Here is a 17,167-nt window from a genome sequence, read left to right as displayed (position 1 = left end):
GGGAGGAGGGGAGGAGGTGAAAATTTGTAATAACAATAATAAAAAGAAAAAGAAAAAATAAAATAAGTTCTGTATCGCTAAAAAAAAAAAAAAAGAACAAATTCGAAGGTGACTAGAGAAATTCTAGGATTTATTGATACTCAAAGGGTCAAGAAGCCAAAGGTGAATCCCAGGTTCATGAAGTGTATATTTTGGGTGTTATCTTTAACCTGTACTAGAAATTCTTAATTTACACTATACAGGTGCATCCAATACCTGCTTTCTCTTTCCATCACCACATAGTTCTGTTCTACTACAATTCCCAGAGTCCCTCGCTCCACCTCCATTACCTTCGAGTCTGCCGCATAGATTTCTGGGAGTTGAGGTCTGGGGCCTGGTTGCCCAAGTTAGAGATAGGGGCCTGCGGAAACATGAAGAGGTAAGGGCACGTCCGAGTTGCTGGCGGCAACTTTTATCTTTTACTTTTTGAAAATGGCCTTTTCCTTTTGTTTGGGATGTGTCAGGTTTTCGAGGGGCGGGTTCTTTCTAGCGAGAAGACAAAGGAGAAGGGAGGAGGGAAGGCCGGCCTCACCAGTCTGTTGGTGCTCTGGAAGGGCCTAGGCCGGGCGGATTTGTAGGAATGCTTCCCTCTGGGCAGAGGCCTCTGAAGCTGCCCTGGCTAGCACTTTCCTAGCTCTGGAGACATGCGAGTCAGCTCCTTCCTGGCCCGTCCTTCCTAGGTCTCACCCTCCGGAGGGTCTCAGGGTGGGCGCTTACATTGTCTGGATTTTAAAGACATAGTGGGCTGGCCACACAGGGCCTTTGTTTTCGGATCTAAAGTTAGAGAGTGGTAGTTTGTTTCTCCAAATTCAGCTCAAAACCGGCGTGTTTTGGTTGAAGGAAGGTATCGCTGCAGGACAGTTTCCCCTGCGGGTTCTGCAGGAAATGGCCCTTTGAACCTGAAAGGGTCTTCCTTGAGACCCAGAGCTTCACAGTTTCTGACAGGACAGGAATCCTTCAGAGTCCACTGTAGTTTTAGAAGATTCACTCTGCAGGAGAGTCTTCACTCTGGGATGGTATGGCACAACTAACCCCTTTAGGAATACTTAATGCTTTCTTAGTTTCCTGAATTTTTCTTTTAAGTTATTGGTTTCCCTCCCTAAGTTAAAATCACATTTTAGCTATTTTTTTGATGGCATACCTCCTACTTGAAAAATAATGGATCTAACGTAGATCTTAAGGAATAATTAAAAAGGGCTGTACCCTGTTGAGGTGTAAGCTGTAGGACATCATCCCCATACATACCTTAAAACAGTCTCCCTGCTTCTCCCCTGATTGTTTCCCCCTTCTAGCTAGGATTTTGCACCAATTACTCCCTTACCTTGTTTTGGTTTTTTGAGACAGGGTTTCTCTGTAGCTTTGGAGCCTATCCTGGCTCTTGTAGACCAGGCTGGCCTCAAACTCACAGAGATCCACAACTGCCTCTGCCTCCAGAGTGCTGGGATTAAAGGTGTGCTCCACCACTGCCAGACACTCCCTTGCCTTTTTTTGTTTTGTTTCTTGATATATTTACCACATATGAGTTTAATTCCTGAACAAAATATTCCTAGTTTCATCTGGTTTTATTTAGCCTTATATAAATGGGAACATACTGTCTTTCTTTTTCTGTAGCAAGCTTTTTTAAAACAGTATTTTTCTATAGATTCATATGTGTTGATATGCTTATTCATTTTTAAAAATTAAATTTAGCAATAACTGTTTGGGATTCAACGTAATAAAGATAGAAAGGCTTAAAGAGTTTTATTTAAGCGTTAGTGCCAAAGTAAGTTATTCTAGAGTTTTTAAATATAGGTCCAGGTCATTATAGGAATCATAATTACAGGGATTTTCCTATGTTTTATTATAAACCCCGGTAGACAATGTCCATTTCATAAGAAACGTAATATTTATGTTTTGTAAGAAATGTAGTATTTGTTTTTCTCATGGATTTGACACATTTTGTGTTTTTGTCTAATCTGTGATTACATGTTAAATGTTTGTGTTATTTCTTGATACTTGAGCAAGAATTTTCAGTTGCTTGAGACTGGCTCACAGCCATGATCCACTTTTCTCCAAAGGAGTGTCTGGGCTAGAAAGTTATTAAGACACTCTTTGTATTTTCTGATCTTCCTTCAGAAGTTCTTCTCCAAAGCCTTCAGGTCTTGTGGACACAGGTGGCTTAAGAGTTCTCTTTGAGCCAGGTGATGGTGGCGCATGCCTTTAATCCCAGCACTCAGGGAAGCAGAGGCAGGCGGATCTCTGTGAATTCGAGACCAGCCTGGTCTACAAGAGTTAGTTCCAGGACAGCCAAAGATACACAGAGAAACCTTGTGTCTGGGAAAAAAAAAAAAAAAAAAAAAAAAAAAAAACCCTGTCTGTATGTTCAACCTCAGACTGTCCTGCCTGTAGCCAGCCATTTTTGTTGTTCCCTCAGACTCCGTGTCTTGGAAGTGTACTTCATGCCGCATTTCAGAGTCGTAAGAGTTGGACAACTCAGTATAGGTATTTATGACACTGATTTTCCCTGTCCTAGGTGTTTATTTCATCTGGAGCTCTTTTCCTTTATTGCTACCCACATTCTGTCAAACTGTAGCAACAGTTTGAAATTTGTACCGTACCAAGAGTTTGGAATTTGAGTGTTACTATTTTTTATTTATTGATTTGTTCTACTTTCTTTTACCATCATCCCCCAGAAGATTTCTCTCATGTTATCCCTTCTTTATATTTCTGCTATTACTGCCCTAGTCTGGAACTTCATTGCCTTTTACCTCAACAGTTTCCTACTAGTAATTCTAGTTTACCTTCCAGTCCATATGGCCTAAAACACTGCTTACTCTTTGACACCTATTGGCATGATAAATTGCTTTCTAATACCCATGTGCTCAGGTCTGGCCCAGAATCCCTAGTTCAGTAGTTCAAAGCCTCAATTCCATTAGGCCACAGTATGTGTTTTTGTCTTTTCATATTTGACTTCCCATTTCACCTTTTCTTTTGAGCTCCAATTTAAGAATACCTTTCTGTAATCTTCTCTTCCATTTTAGCTCCCATTTATCCCTTTCTTCTGCAAACCTTTACTCATTTGGGCATGTTTCTCTATCATTGTTTATCCGGCTTCTTTCTCTTTGTAGGCACGTGTACACAGCACAAGAGTACGTATATCTTCTCCCTAAATATATTAGAAATCCCTTGATCAAAACTATGCTTGGAATAGCTTTCATTTCCACAAGTAGTGTCTTAGTTAAGTTTTCTATGCTGTGACACAGCGCCATGAGCAAAAGCAACTTGGGGAGGAAAGGGTTCATTCCAGCTGACAGATCTCAGACCACCTATCCAGGGCTGACACCACACACCGTGTGGCCCTCACATGTCAATTATCACTCAAGAACATACACCATAGGCTTTGCCTATAGGCCAGTTTGGTGGGGGCATTCTCTCAATTGAGGCTCCCTCTTCCAAAATGACTCTGGCTTGTGTTATTTGACATAAAACGAGCCAGTACAAGTAGCTAGTACAATACATGTTGTGTACATAGGCATTTAGTAAATGTTTGTATAATGAATACTCAGGGTGATGGAACAGTGAAAAAAATATCTTTAAACAAAGGGATCACTGATAGGTAATATAGATGAAGAGAATATATTTCGGATTACATGTCTCTTCTACTTTCCGTGTGTGTATGTGTGTGTGTGTGTGCACGTGCGCGCGTGTGCGTGCGTGCGTGTGTGTGTGTTTCATATCTGCTCCAGGATAAATAGCTGTGTGAAGAATGAAGAGCATGTCCTGGAGGAGTTGGAAACAGAAGGTGAGAGGCAGCTGAAGAGCCTCCTTCAACATCAACTTGATACCTCTGTCTCCATTCAAGAGTGAGTATCGATTTGTAAACAGGGCAGTTATAATAGACCATCACCTGTAGGTTATACATCAGTCTTAAAGCCTGGTGGGTGCCCTCCACTCTCACACAGCCTCTTTCTTAGGAAGACCTCTTTATACAGGTCAGATTTTACTTTTGTCCCTTTTTGTAGGAAACTTCCTGTATCTTCCTCAGCCAGGACCAAGTACTTTTAGTGTGTCCTAGTATAACATCCTGTATTTCCCCTAACATGGTATATATAATTCTACATGGTCATTTCCTATTTAGTTGCCTCCCTTATGCTGTTCTTTATATAGGTGGCTGTTCTTTTGATATTTTTTTTAATAGAGGATTTATTTTGTTTGTGTGTGGGGGATGTTGGGGGAGTTAATGTGAACCATGTGTGCCATTGCCTGCAGAGGCCAGAGGGTTTTCAATCCTCTAGAACTAGAGTTGGAGGTGGTTGTGAGCTGCCATGTGGGTGCTGGGAACTGGCCCAGGTCCTCTACAAGAGCAATAAGAGCTCTTAATTTTTTTCCTATCTCTCTAGCCCCATGATTTTTGTTTTCTTTTTACTGTTATCTCTCAGTACAGAACACAGCACGCAGTGCTTGGGGGAACTCAGTAAACATTAATTTAGTCATTTATTAGTCTTAGATATTTGGGGACTATTCATGGAACTCCATTCTGTTGCCATGGTGCTTCCCCCTGGCAAAAGAATGTAAGAGAGACTTGCCTATGAGCTTCACTGGGCCTATAATAATAGGCGGCCTCATCATAATATGTAATGTGGTTACTGTGAATTGTAACCACAAGATGGTCTTATTCTCTTCTTCTGTGTTTTGCAGATGTGTCTCTAAGAAAGAGAGCTTTGCCCCGGGTACCATGTACAAGCCCTTTGGGAAGGAAGTAGCCGGGACAATGACTTTATCCCAGTTCCAGACACTACATGAAAAAGACCAGGAAACCGCTTCTCTCAGGGAACTAGGGCTCAATGAAACAGAAATACTGATCTGGAAAAGCCATGTTTCAGGTGAAAAGGTAAAAAGGCTGTTTTCTTAAAAGGATGTATTTATTTTCATTTATGTATGTGTGTGCCTGTGTTGATAAAATTCCTTCCCTACAGGAGCTTTAAAGCTAGGACAAGGGCTACTTCCAGGAGTGTGGGCACTCTTGCAATGAGCTGTGCCTGGGTGGTGTACCCAGCACCAGTGAGGGCTTTCTTATAGCCACAAGCCTCTCTCTAGAGAACAATCTCATGCCCAACTCTGTGCCTCTATGCTGGGGTGTGGAAACCACCAACCAGTCCTGTTGGGGTGATCATTTGCAAGTGGGCACAGCTGAACTCCCCAGCATGTGCTCACTTTTTTGTGTTTGCGAACCTTTATGCTCTTAGTTTTCATGAAACCATGTGTTAGTCTGAATCTTTTGTTTTTAAGTTAGAAACAACGGCTAAAGAGAAGTTGTTGGCTAACCTTTAACTAAAACTTACATAAACACTTCCAATTTCTGGGCCTTTCTCATCTTCTTAAGTGAGGGCTCAGTTTTACTTTTGTTCTTTATGATACAAAGCATCTAATTTTCCTGGTTTCAGAGGACAAAGCTGAGGGCCACCCCTGAAGCAATACAGAAACGGCTTCAAGATATTGAAGAAAGGATCTCAGAGCGCCAGCGCATCCTTTGCCTGCCACAGAGGTTTTCAAAGAGCAAACAACTGACCAGGCGAGAAATGGAAATTGAAAAGTCTTTATTTCAGGGAACTGATCGTCACTCCTTCCTTAAGGCTCTTTATTACCAAGGTATGGGATCCTCACTGCTTCTGAAGTGTTCTTTAGCTGAAAGAAAGATTTAACGTCAGGGCATTAGATATGGGGAATTAGTGAAAGACAAGATGTTACTACTCTTGAGAAATATAGAGTCCCATGAGCGACACAAGTATATATATAGTTACTTGCATGACACCATTGAAAGTGTTATAAAGAGTTGAATCAAACGTCAAGGTGGCATAGAACACGAAGCATCCGAATCTAGTTGGGGGAGTCAGCAGTTGACATTTGTACTATCTTAACAGAGCAACAGGCATTCTTTTGACTGTAAAGGGAAAAGGACATTACAGCTACTGGATGGATAGGAGCCATACTGTGAAAGGACCTGGTATATGTGGGGAACTGTGAGACGTTCAGTGTGCCAGCAAAATAGGGTATGGCAGGGAATAATGTCAGACACATGAAGGGGAAATAAAGTGCGATTATGATGGGTCTTTAGACTAGACTGTAAAGTAATGCAAAATATATACATAAACAGTATGTATCTTAGCCAGAAAGAATTCGTGTAGCAGTTAAGTTTACTCGGCATGGTAGAAGGTTCACAGAAAGGGTTTAAGAAATGGTTCCTAGTCTTGTACTAATTGGCATGGAGGTGCACACGTGTACCCTTTAGCAGTAATGCTAGATATATTGGCTCAGTGCCACAGAAGTTGAGAGTTGTATTGGTATGACTGAAGAAGGCCTCAGAAGAGGTAAGATTGAAATACTCTTAAGCCTATCTAGTGGCCAGGAGAGGGAGTAGCATTTCAGTTGCAGTGATTGGTGTGAACATTGTTAATTGGGGGCATTTTTTAAGAGATCAGCTTGACAAGGTAGCTCAGAATTCTTGACTCTTATTTGCTTGATAATACAGACATGTGGAGTTAGTTTGTTCAGTTAGTGCATTTGAATATAGTAAGATAATAAAAGCTCTTTTTGGAAATGATAAATGTAGTGGCCGAGAAAGAATTCGAAAGAGGAAAGAGAATGGCATTGAAGTCACTGAGTTTTCAGCATCTGGACTGGGACGATGACAGTGAAACTGGAGAGGTGGATTTGTATGTGATATGACATGAAGAATTGATACTGAGAATGAAGTAGAGAGGAATATGGAGAGATAATGCAGATAATTCAGAGGTGTGTGACTTAACAGTAGATAAAATTAAGTCTGAAGAAGGGTGATGTGTTTCATTTAAACACACTGAATTTGTGAAGATGGTGGGATTAGTATATGCAGATATTGATGCAGAAATGAAGCAATGAAGCCTAGGAGAGAAATCCGAACTGTGTCTGTATGTTAAGGTCATGTGAGTGATTGAATGGTGTTAAAGATAAGCTATACAGTTGCCAGGGCAGTGGTAAGGGAGAAGGGAACAGATGAACAGCTTTCTGTGGAGAGATACCATGGCTTACTGAGTGTGAACATAGGCTCTGGAAGCAGACTGTCTGGGAAAAACCTGGCTCCCCCACTTACTGTGAAATGCTGATCACATCACCTTTCTACACTTTAGCTCTTTCTCTGTGAAATGAGTAGCTGTGATGTGGAGTTGTTAGGAAGTTTAAGTGAGGTAATACATGGAAATCAGAGCAGTACCTACTATTGGGGTGGGGGATGGGTGTGTGTCTCTGTTCTGTTTCCTATCTTTGAAACTCCTTGCTTTAAACCTTCACAGCATACCACAAAAAGACAAGTGCAGACAAGTACATGACCTCAATGAAGAGGAAGATAAAATTAGGCACAAAAGGCAAGTCGAGAGTTTTCTTACAGTGTTAGATTTAGGAATGTAAACTAGGGTTCCAGACTTCTAACTTGAGCACTTATTTAATTACATATTCACTATATATGTTTCCAGGAAATGAACTAGAGAGAGCATATTGTCCTGATATGAAATATTAAAGTGCAGTTAGAAGTTGTCAAGATTTTACATTTAGTTTTGTTTTTACTTCTCTAGCTTTACTGTACCAGACCTACATTGTCCTAGCTGAATTTTAGATCCCATTGCACAAATAATTCTGAATATCATTAATCAGTAAAACTGTTGATGATGGTGATGATTATATCATAACTAGCATTTTGAAATGAAATTACAGTAAAGTTGCATGGGGCCTTATTTGGTGTACAATTCTGTGGATTGTAAATCATGTAGATTTCATGTATCCACCACCACAATCAAGAGAGGGAGCAGCTCCATTACTCAGGCAAACTCTCCTCATACTCTTCCCCCTTTAGACTCACTCCATCGCTCCCCCCAAGTTCCTGGCAATCACGTATCTTCATTACTTTTGCTTTGTCTTTTAGAGATTGTCATATTAATGGAATCATGCAGTGTGTAATCTTGTGAGACTGGCTTCTTTCACTCAGCATAATGCTTTTGAGACTCATCTAAGTTGTTGTTTATATCAATAACTCATTCATTTTTGTGGAGTCCCATTTCATTGTATGGATATTCCATATCCATTCACATATTGAAGTGGATTTGGGTTTTTCCAGGTTATGGTCTTTATGAATGATATTGATATTAACATTCTTGTGCAGGTTTTTGTGTGAACATAAGTTTTTATTTCTCTAAGGTAAATATCTAGAAGTGGGATTACTGGGTCATATGGTAAGTGCACATTTAACTTTATATGAAACTGCCAAACCATTTTCCATTCCCACCAATGGTGTATGAAAGTTGACTTGCTCTACATCTTTGTCAGCATTTGGTATTGTCAGTATTTATTGTGATTGTTCTGATAGGTGTGAAGTGATGCCTCCCTGTTGTTTTAATGTGCCTTTTCTTAATGGCTAATGATGCTGAGCATCTCTCTGTGTGCTTTTTTGCCATCATTATATCCTATTTGCTAAAGTTTCTGTTCACATCTTTGCCATTTTGTCATTGGATTGCTTTTCCTTCTTAATGACTTTTGAGATTTCTTTATATATGCTAACACAATCCTCCATCAGATGTATGCTTTACAAATACTTTTCACGGTCTGGAGCTTGTCGTTTCATTCTCTTAGCAGTATGTTTTTAATTGTGCTAAAATTTATATAACGAAGTTTATTATTTTAACCATTTTTTAAGTATTTACTTCTGTGGTGTTAAAATTCATATTCTATAACTATAACCTCTACCCATCTCTAGAGCTTTTTAAGTTATACACATTAAAAGCTACTTCCTCTACCTCCTACCTTCTGCTTTCTAGCAACCTGCATTCCTGTTTTTGTGGATTTGAGTACCCTGTGTACCACTTGTAAATAAAGTCATGCAATATTTATCTTTTACATGATTGGGTTATTTTACTTAGCATAAATGTTTTGTTGCTGTTTCATATAGTAGCATGTGTCAGAATTGCATTCCTTTTTTAAGGCTGCATAATATTCCATTGTATATACATACTGCTTTGTTTAATCAATTCATTCGTCAGTGGATACTTCAGTTGTTTCCATAGTGTAGTTATTGTGAATAATGCTGGTGTGAACATTGGTGTACAAATGTTTGATATCTGCTTTTAGTTCTTGGAGTACATACACAGAAGTGGAATTGCTGGATCTTACAATAATTCTATGTATAATTTTTTGATGAACCTCCTTACTGTTCTCTATATAGACTGTCATTTTGCATTCCTACCAGCAATGCACAAAAGTTCCAATTTCTCTAAATTCTCACGAACACATGTTATTTTTTGGGTTTTCTCTTTTTGGATAATTGCTACTTTAAAGGGCATGATGTATGTCGTTATAGTTTTTATTTGCATTTCCCTAATAAGTGCTACTGTGTAGTTTTTCATTATACTGTTTAGCTTTGTGTCTTCTATAAAGACATATCCATTCAGGTATCTAGGTATTAATCACTTCTCAGATACATGACTTGTAAATATTTTCTCTTGTTCTGTGTCTGCTTTTTATTCTTCTTGTTATCCTTTAATGCACGGTGTTTTCTCATTTTTCTTCTTTTGTCTATGCCTCTTTTAGTATATCTAAGAAGTCATTGCCAAATCTAGTATTACAAAGCATTTCCTCTATGTTTCCTTCTGAGCTATTATCAATTTTTCACTCTTTAGGTCTTTGATCCATTTTGAGTTAATTTTTGCCTATGGTTTAAGATAAGGATCCTGTCACTTGTTGCTATTCAGTTCCCCAGGACTGTTCTTTTTGAAGATTGTTCTTTCTGCACTGAATGATCTTATTGCTTTCTTCAGAGATCATTTACCATATGGATTAGAATTTATTTCTGGGTTCTTGGTGGTATATGTGTCTGACTTTATGCCAGTAGCACGCTGTTGTTTTGTTTTGACACTTGATTTCTCTTTTGTAGCCCTGGCTATCTGGAACTCATTCTGTAGCCAAGCTGGCCTCAAGTTCACAGAGATCCGCCTGCCTCTACTTCTAGAGTGCTGGGATTAAGGGTGTGCACCACCACACCTAGAATGTAGCATGGTCTTTTAATTTTTGTAGTAAGTTTTGAAATCAGGAAGTAATAATATGTAATACTTAAGGTATTTTTTCACATTTTCTTCATTATTTTGGTGGTCCCTTGAGATTCCATGTGTATTTTAGAGTAGAATGTTTTATTTCTACAAAATCACATCATTGACCCTTTGGTAGTGAATGAATTGAGTCTGTAGAGAGCTCTGGCTAGTGAGGTTTTTTTTAACAGTATTAAGTCTTCTAAATGGTCATGAGTGCTTACCTGCTCTTTGTTTCTTTTTTATATTTTTGGTTTCAACTGCATCTTCTAGCTTTCATTATATAGGTCTCGCTCCTCAGAGAAAATGCTTTGAACTCTTGTTGAGTTTCTTAGTTGTGTGTGCAAATGTATCTGTATAAGAATTAAGAACTCTGCCTAGTATCTGTTGATGTAAAAGACCTTCTCTGGTATTTTCTTCTTATGGTTTTATAGTTACACATTTTATACTTAGACCTGTAATCCATTTTGTCTTGCTATTTTTACCATGAGCTCTAGATTGAGATTGACTTTTCTTCCTATAAATGTTTGAGCACTGCTGGGCGGTGGTGGCGCACGCCTTTAATCCCAGCACTCAGGAGGCAGAGGCAGGCGGATCTCTGTGAGTTCGAGACCAGCCTGGTCTACAAGAGCTAGTTCCAGGACAGGCTCCAAAACCACAGAGAAACCCTGTCTCAAAAAAAAAAAAATGTTTGAGCACAAGTTATTCAAAGGACTCTCCCCTTTCCCACTTATTTACTGTCACATTCTTTTGAGAAATTATTTGCTCATATTTATGTGTTAACACTTAATAGTATAATAGCGGTGAAAGACTGAAATTTTGTTACCAAGAGAAAAAAAGTAAAGATATCCACTCACTACTTCTATTTTAAATGGAAAAAAGTAGAAAAATAATATCACTAAGACACAGGAAATTTATAAATATGCAAAAATATATCATTCTGCCAGATAATGACTGGATCAAAACTAAATCCCATTCCCTCTCAAATTCATGACTGTGTATGTATGTGTTTGTGTGTTTGTTTATATACAAAAGCCGCTCAGTCCATTTAGTGTTACACAACATTTATATACAAACATGCATTAATTGATGTGTGTATGTTTGTGTGCATGTTTAGATACAAAACCTGTCCAGTCTGTTTACTGTTGCAAATGTTAGCATGTCAGCCTGTGATTGTATCGTGCAGGTCTTATTTAGGCAACCACATTATTGAGACTTTATGGGTATAGCTTCTCATGGCTTTTTGATTGAGGTTTTTGGTTTGTTTATTTTAATGTATTAGGTTATTTTGATAAGATAGGATATATATCTATTATTTTATTCATTTATGGAATTAATTTTGTCTAGTATGTCATTTTAATTAACTTTTGATTCACCCTCCATTGGTGTGTGTGTGTGTGTGCATGTGTGCACGCACGCACGCGCACTTTATTCCCTTCCTAATTATCTTTTTTTAAAATTTTTTTTACATACTTTGCATCCCAAAAGCAGTTTCCTCTGCCTCCACTCCTCCCAGCCCCTCTCACTTGCATATCCCCTCCCCCAAAAAGAAAACCAGCAGGCCTCCCAGAGATAGCAACTGAACACATTATAGCAAGTTACAATATGACTCAGTGGTTAAGAGCACTGACTGCTATGCCGGAGGTCCTGAGTTCAATTCCCAGCAACCACATGATGGCTCACACCCATCTATGAGATCTGGTGCCCAGAACACTGTATACATAATAAATAGATTAAAAAAAAAAAGACTAGGCATAACCTCTCATATCAAGGCCGGATGAGGTGACCCAGTAGGACCCAGTAGGAGGAAAAGGGCCCCCAAGAGTAGGCAGAGGAGTCAGAGATACCCTCACTCCCACTGTTAGTTGTCCCACAAGAACACTAAGCTAAACAAACACAGCATATATGCAGTGAACTTAGCTCGGACCCATACAGGGCCTGTGTTTCTCACTTCTGTGTCTGTGAGCCCCTATGAGCTTTGCTTAGTTGATTCTGTGGGTCTTGTTCTTGTGCTGTCCTTAAGCCCTCTGGTTCCTATTCTTAGTGGGGTTCCCCTGGCTTCGCCTAGTGCTTGGCTGTGGGTCTCTGCATCTGTTCCCATCAGTTGTTAACAGTGCTTCTCTGATGACAATAGAGGAATATCATTAGGAATTAAGGATTACAGCTAGCATCTTTGATTAGTTTACATTAATGAAAACTTAATTTTTAAAATGGTTTTATTTGTATTTTTTACATCCCTACTACAATTTCCTCTCCTTCCTCTCCCCCAGTCTCTCCTCCTCCCCCACCTCTCTTCTGCCATCCAGCCGCTGTTTAGAAAAGGGCGGGTCTCCCATGGATATCAACCAAATACAGCATATCAAGTTGCTAATTAGCTTCTTTGGTCTCTGAATGATAGGTACCTCCCCTTGTATTAAGGCTGGACAAGGTAACCCAGTATGAGGAATAGGGTCCTAAAAGCTGGTAAAAGAGTCAGAGACAGCTCCTGATCCCACAGTTAGGAGTCCCACAGGAAGACCAAGCTACACAACTGTAACATATATATGTAGAGGGCCTAACTCAGTCCCATGTAGGCTACCTGATTGTCAGTTTAGTCTCTGGAACCTTTAGGAACCCAGTTTAGTTGATTCTGTGGATTTTCTTGTGGTATCCTTGACCCTTCTGGCTCCTACAATCTTTCCCTGCTCTCTTCAGCAGGATTCCCCTACTTCCACCTATTGTGTTTGACTGTGGGTCTCGACATCTGTTTCCATCAGTTGCTGGATGAAGCCTCTTTGATGACAGTTGGGCTAGGCACCAATCTATGAGTATAGCAGAATATTGTTAGGCATTGTTATGATGACATTTTTTTTTCTCCAGTCGTGTTTGGTTCTTTCCTAGGTCTCCGGGCCATCCAGCCTCTGGGTCCTGATGCTCCAGGCAGTGTCAGGGGTGGGCTCTCTCTTGTGGCATGGGTCTCAGGCTGGACCAGTCATTGGTTGGCTACTCCCACAATTTCTGTGCCACCTATATTCCAGCATATCTTGTAGGCAGGACAAATTGTACGTTGAAGGTTATGTAGCTGGGTTGGTGTCTCAGTCCCTTCACTCGAAGTCTTTGTCTGGTCACAGGAGATGGCCAGTTCAGACTATGTATTCCCTATTGCTAGGAGTCTTAGCTGTGGTCAGCCTTGTAGATTCCTGGAAGTTTCTGTTACAGTAGATTTCTACCTCACCTCGAAATGCCCCCCTTTCCAGTCATCTCTTCCAATATTCAATTCCTCATTCTCGCCACTTAATCACTCCTGTTCCTATCCCTACCCACATCCAGGTCACCCTCGAAATCTATTCTATTTCCCCTTTCCAGGGATATCCAAGCGTCCCCCCTTGGGTCCCTCTTGCTCCTTAGCTTCTTTGGTCTCTGGATGATAGCATGATTATCCTTTACTTTATGGCTAATATATACTTAGAAGTGAGTTCATATCATGTTTGACTTTCTGGGTCTGTGTTACATCACTCAGGATGATTTTTTTTCTAGTTCTATTCATTTGCCTGCAAATTTCCTGATGTCACTGTTTTTAACAGCTGAGTAATATTTCATAATGTAAATGTACCACATTTTCTTTATTCATTCTTCAGTTGAGGAACATCTAGGTTGTTTCCAGGTTCTGGCTATTATGAATAAAGCTGCTATGATGATAGTTGATATAACTATGATCATATGACTATGATCATAGTCCTTGTGGTATGATTGAGCATCCTTTGGATATATGCTAAAGCTGGGTCTTAAGGTAGATTGAGTCCCAACTTTCTGAAGAACCACCTAATTTCCATAGTGGCTGTATAAGTTTGTACTCACACCAGCAATGGAGGAGTGTTCCCCCCTTGCTCCATATTCTCACCAGCATGAGCTGTCATTTGTGTTTTTAATCTTAGCCATTTTAACAGGTATAAGATAGAATCTCAGAGTCATTTTGGTTTACATTTCTCTGATATTTCCCTGATGCTAAGGATGTTAAAGATTTGTTTCTCAGCCATTTTAGTTTTCCTCTGTTGAGTATTCTCTGTACCCCATTTTTAAATGGATTATTTGGTTTTTCAATGTCTAGTTTCTTAAGTTCTTTATATATTTTGAAAATTAGTCCTCTGTCAGATATTGGCTTGGTGAATATCTTTCCTATTCTGCAGGCTGCTATTTTGTCCTGTTGATGGTATCTTTTGCCTTACAGAAGATTTTCAGTTTCATGAGGTCCCATTTGCTAATTGTAATGTTGATCTTAGTGTCTGTGCTATTGGTGTCCTGGTCAGGAAGTTGTCTCCTGTGGCAATGTGTTCAAGGCTATTTCCCAGTTTCTCTTCTATCAGGTTCAGTGTATCTGGATTTATGTTGAGGTCTTTGAGCCACTTGGACTTGTGTTTTGTGCAGGGTGATAGATATGGATCTATTTGCATTCTTCTACATGCCAGCATCCAGTTAGACCAGCACCATTTGTTGAAGATGCGTTTTCTTCCACTGTATAATTTTGGCTTCTTTGTCAAAAATCAGGTATTCATAGGTATGTGACTTTATGTCTGGGTCTTTGATTCGATTCCATTGATCCACGTGTCTGTTTTATACCAATACCAAACTGTTTTTTCTATTATGATAGCTCTGTAGTAGAGCTTGACATCAGGCATGGTGAGGCCTCCAGAAGGCCCATTATTGTACAGGATTGTTTTAATTATCCTGGGTTTTTTGTTTTTCCCATATGAAGTTGAGTATTGTTCTTTCAAGGTCTATAAAGAATTGTTGGGATTTTAATGGGGATTGTGTTGAATCTGTAGATTGGTTTTAGTAAGATGGCCATTTCTACTATGTTAATCCTATTGATCCATGAGCATGGGAGATCTTTTCATCTTCCGATATCTACTCCAATTTCTTTCTTCAAAAACTTGAAGTTCTCGTAATATAGGTCTTTCACTTTCTTGGTTAGTGTTGCACCAAGATATTTTAAGGTATTTCGGGCTATTGTGAAGGGTGTTGTTTCCCTGATTTCTTCCTCCACCTGTTTATTGTTTGTATATATGAGGGCTACTGATTTTTTTTTTTAGTTAATCTTGTATCCAGCCACTTTGTTGAAGGTGTTTATCAGCTGTAGGAGTTCCCTGGTAGAATATTGGAGGTTGTTTATGTATGCTACCATATCATCTGCAACTAGTGAAAGTTTGACTTCTCTAATGGCAACTTAATTTTAACCATATCTAAAATATGGTATGTTTCTGTTCTCTTTCTTGCACCACTATCATGCAGATCACATCTGTATAGATTTTCAAGTGTAGTAGCAGTTTTGTAATTACTGTTCTATGTCACATAGGATGAAAAGAAAATAATTACATAGGAAAAGATACGTACCATGTTTTATGTTTACCTATATAGTCCAATTTATGAGTGTTTTTTGTCTGTGTACATCTAGTTACTATGCACTATTCATTTATTTTGGTCTAATTTTTCTCTTGTAGGGCAGATCTTCTGGTAATGAATTCTTTATCTGAGAATTTCTTCCATTGTTAATTATAATTTTTATAAGAACATTGTATTAGCGTATATTAATTGTACAAAATACTGAGTTTCATTGTGACATTTTCTTTTATGCATATAGCATACTTTGATTATAGTCATTTCTTAGTTACTAGTTCTTCTATTCCCCTCTCTGAAAAACAGTTTTGGTAGATGAAAACATTTGGTTCACAGCATTTTTCTTGCAGCACATTGAATATGCTATCTTATTGCCTCTGGCCTCTGTGGTGTCTGATAAGTCAGTTGTTAATTTTCCTTGGATCCCTTTCCATGATGAGTCTCTTTTCTTGAGTAACTGTTTTAAAGATTCATTCTTGGGCTGAAGAGATAGCTTAGTAATAAAATGCTTGCCATGTGAACTTGAGTTCAAGCCCCAGACAGAAGAAAGCTAAGCATAGTGGCATGTGTTTGCAGTTCCAGGGCTGGAGCAGTAATAGTAGGTGGAGTTCTGAGATGTACTGTGTAGGCAGCCTCGCCTTCTAGGAGAGCTTGAGGCCAGTGAGAGATCCTGTCTAAAAAGCTCCTGAGGAACAACAGTGTAGTTGTCCTGTGTCTTATACATGTATGCTCACTTATGTGTGTGTGCAACCTCCCCAACATGTGAGTACCCCCATGAATACATGCATGTACATATACACAAGCACAGACACAAAGACATTTACGTTTTGCATTCCCCTTTGGCATCCCCTTTTGGATGTATGTATCTAGGTGTATATCTGAGTTTTTTTTTCTACTTTGATCCTGTTGAACTTCTTTGATGTGTAGATTAATGCTTTTCATCAGTTTGATGATGTTATCAGAGTTGATTTCTTGAAATGTTTTTTCTGCCCCCCCCCCTTTTTCAACTTCTAAGACTCCTGTGATCTGTATGTGCTCTCCGAGAGGGTTGATCATCTGCTTCATCCTCTGAGGCTGTTAAGTTTTCCTTGTCCTTATTTGTTTTACCTTCCCAGACTGGATTATTGTCCTCTGAGTAGATAGCGAGGTTATCTTCAAGTTTGTAGATTCTTTCTTGTGCTAACTCCAATTGGTTACTTTCTGCTAGTGATGTATTCCTTTCAGTTACTTTACATGCAACTCCAGAATTCCTACGAGGGTCTTTATTTTCATATTGTCTGCTTACTTTGAGTTCGATTTTATCCGATGATGTGAGTTTTCCCTTCAGTTGTTTAAGGAACTTAGAATGACTGTTATAGATTTTTGTCTTGTTAACCTAACAAACATGCTTCTATTAATTTTCTCTTCTTGTGTATAAGCCATGCTTTCCCCCCTTTCTTTATGATATGTTGTATTATTGTTGAAAATTGAAAATTTTAAATAGTATAATGTAATTTTAAAAATCAGTCCACCATCACCACTACCCCATGGATTTGTTGATGTCACTGTTTAGTAATTTTCCTTTGTATTTAATTCTAAAACTTATGTTTTCTCTCTGCCTTTTTAACAACAAAGTCGTTCTCTGATGATTGAAGATAATTTCTTTCTTTTTTTTTTTTTTTTTTTCTTTT

General features: G+C 39.0%; 1 protein-coding gene across 5 annotated transcripts in view; it reads left to right on the top strand.

Annotated features, from left to right (window-relative positions):
• The first annotated feature begins 371 nt into the window (after positions 1–371).
• Rbm41 (RNA binding motif protein 41) overlaps positions 372–17,167 on the top strand; it is a 52,419-nt gene continuing 35,623 nt past the window's right edge. For 4 of the 5 annotated variants that reach the window (XR_007588971.1, XR_007588970.1, XM_050124013.1 and 1 more), the window contains exons 1-5: positions 372–418; positions 3,765–3,881; positions 4,717–4,909; positions 5,463–5,667; positions 7,347–7,418. Coding sequence is in view for 3 of the 5 variants with exons in the window: in XM_050124013.1 (XP_049979970.1) it covers positions 411–418; positions 3,765–3,881; positions 4,717–4,909; positions 5,463–5,667; positions 7,347–7,418 (595 nt within the window). In the remaining 2 variants the exon portion in view is untranslated. The remainder of the gene's footprint in view (positions 419–3,764; positions 3,882–4,716; positions 4,910–5,462; positions 5,668–7,346; positions 7,419–17,167) is intronic. The other variant, XM_050124014.1, reaches the window with a different exon arrangement.

This window comes from Alexandromys fortis, unplaced genomic scaffold, assembly GCF_014885135.2.
Source record: "Alexandromys fortis isolate MF-2015 unplaced genomic scaffold, M_Fortis_MF-2015_v1.1 scaffold_195, whole genome shotgun sequence".
NCBI classification, from domain to species: domain Eukaryota; kingdom Metazoa; phylum Chordata; class Mammalia; order Rodentia; family Cricetidae; genus Alexandromys; species Alexandromys fortis.
This window is presented reverse-complemented; position numbering and strand designations above follow the sequence as displayed.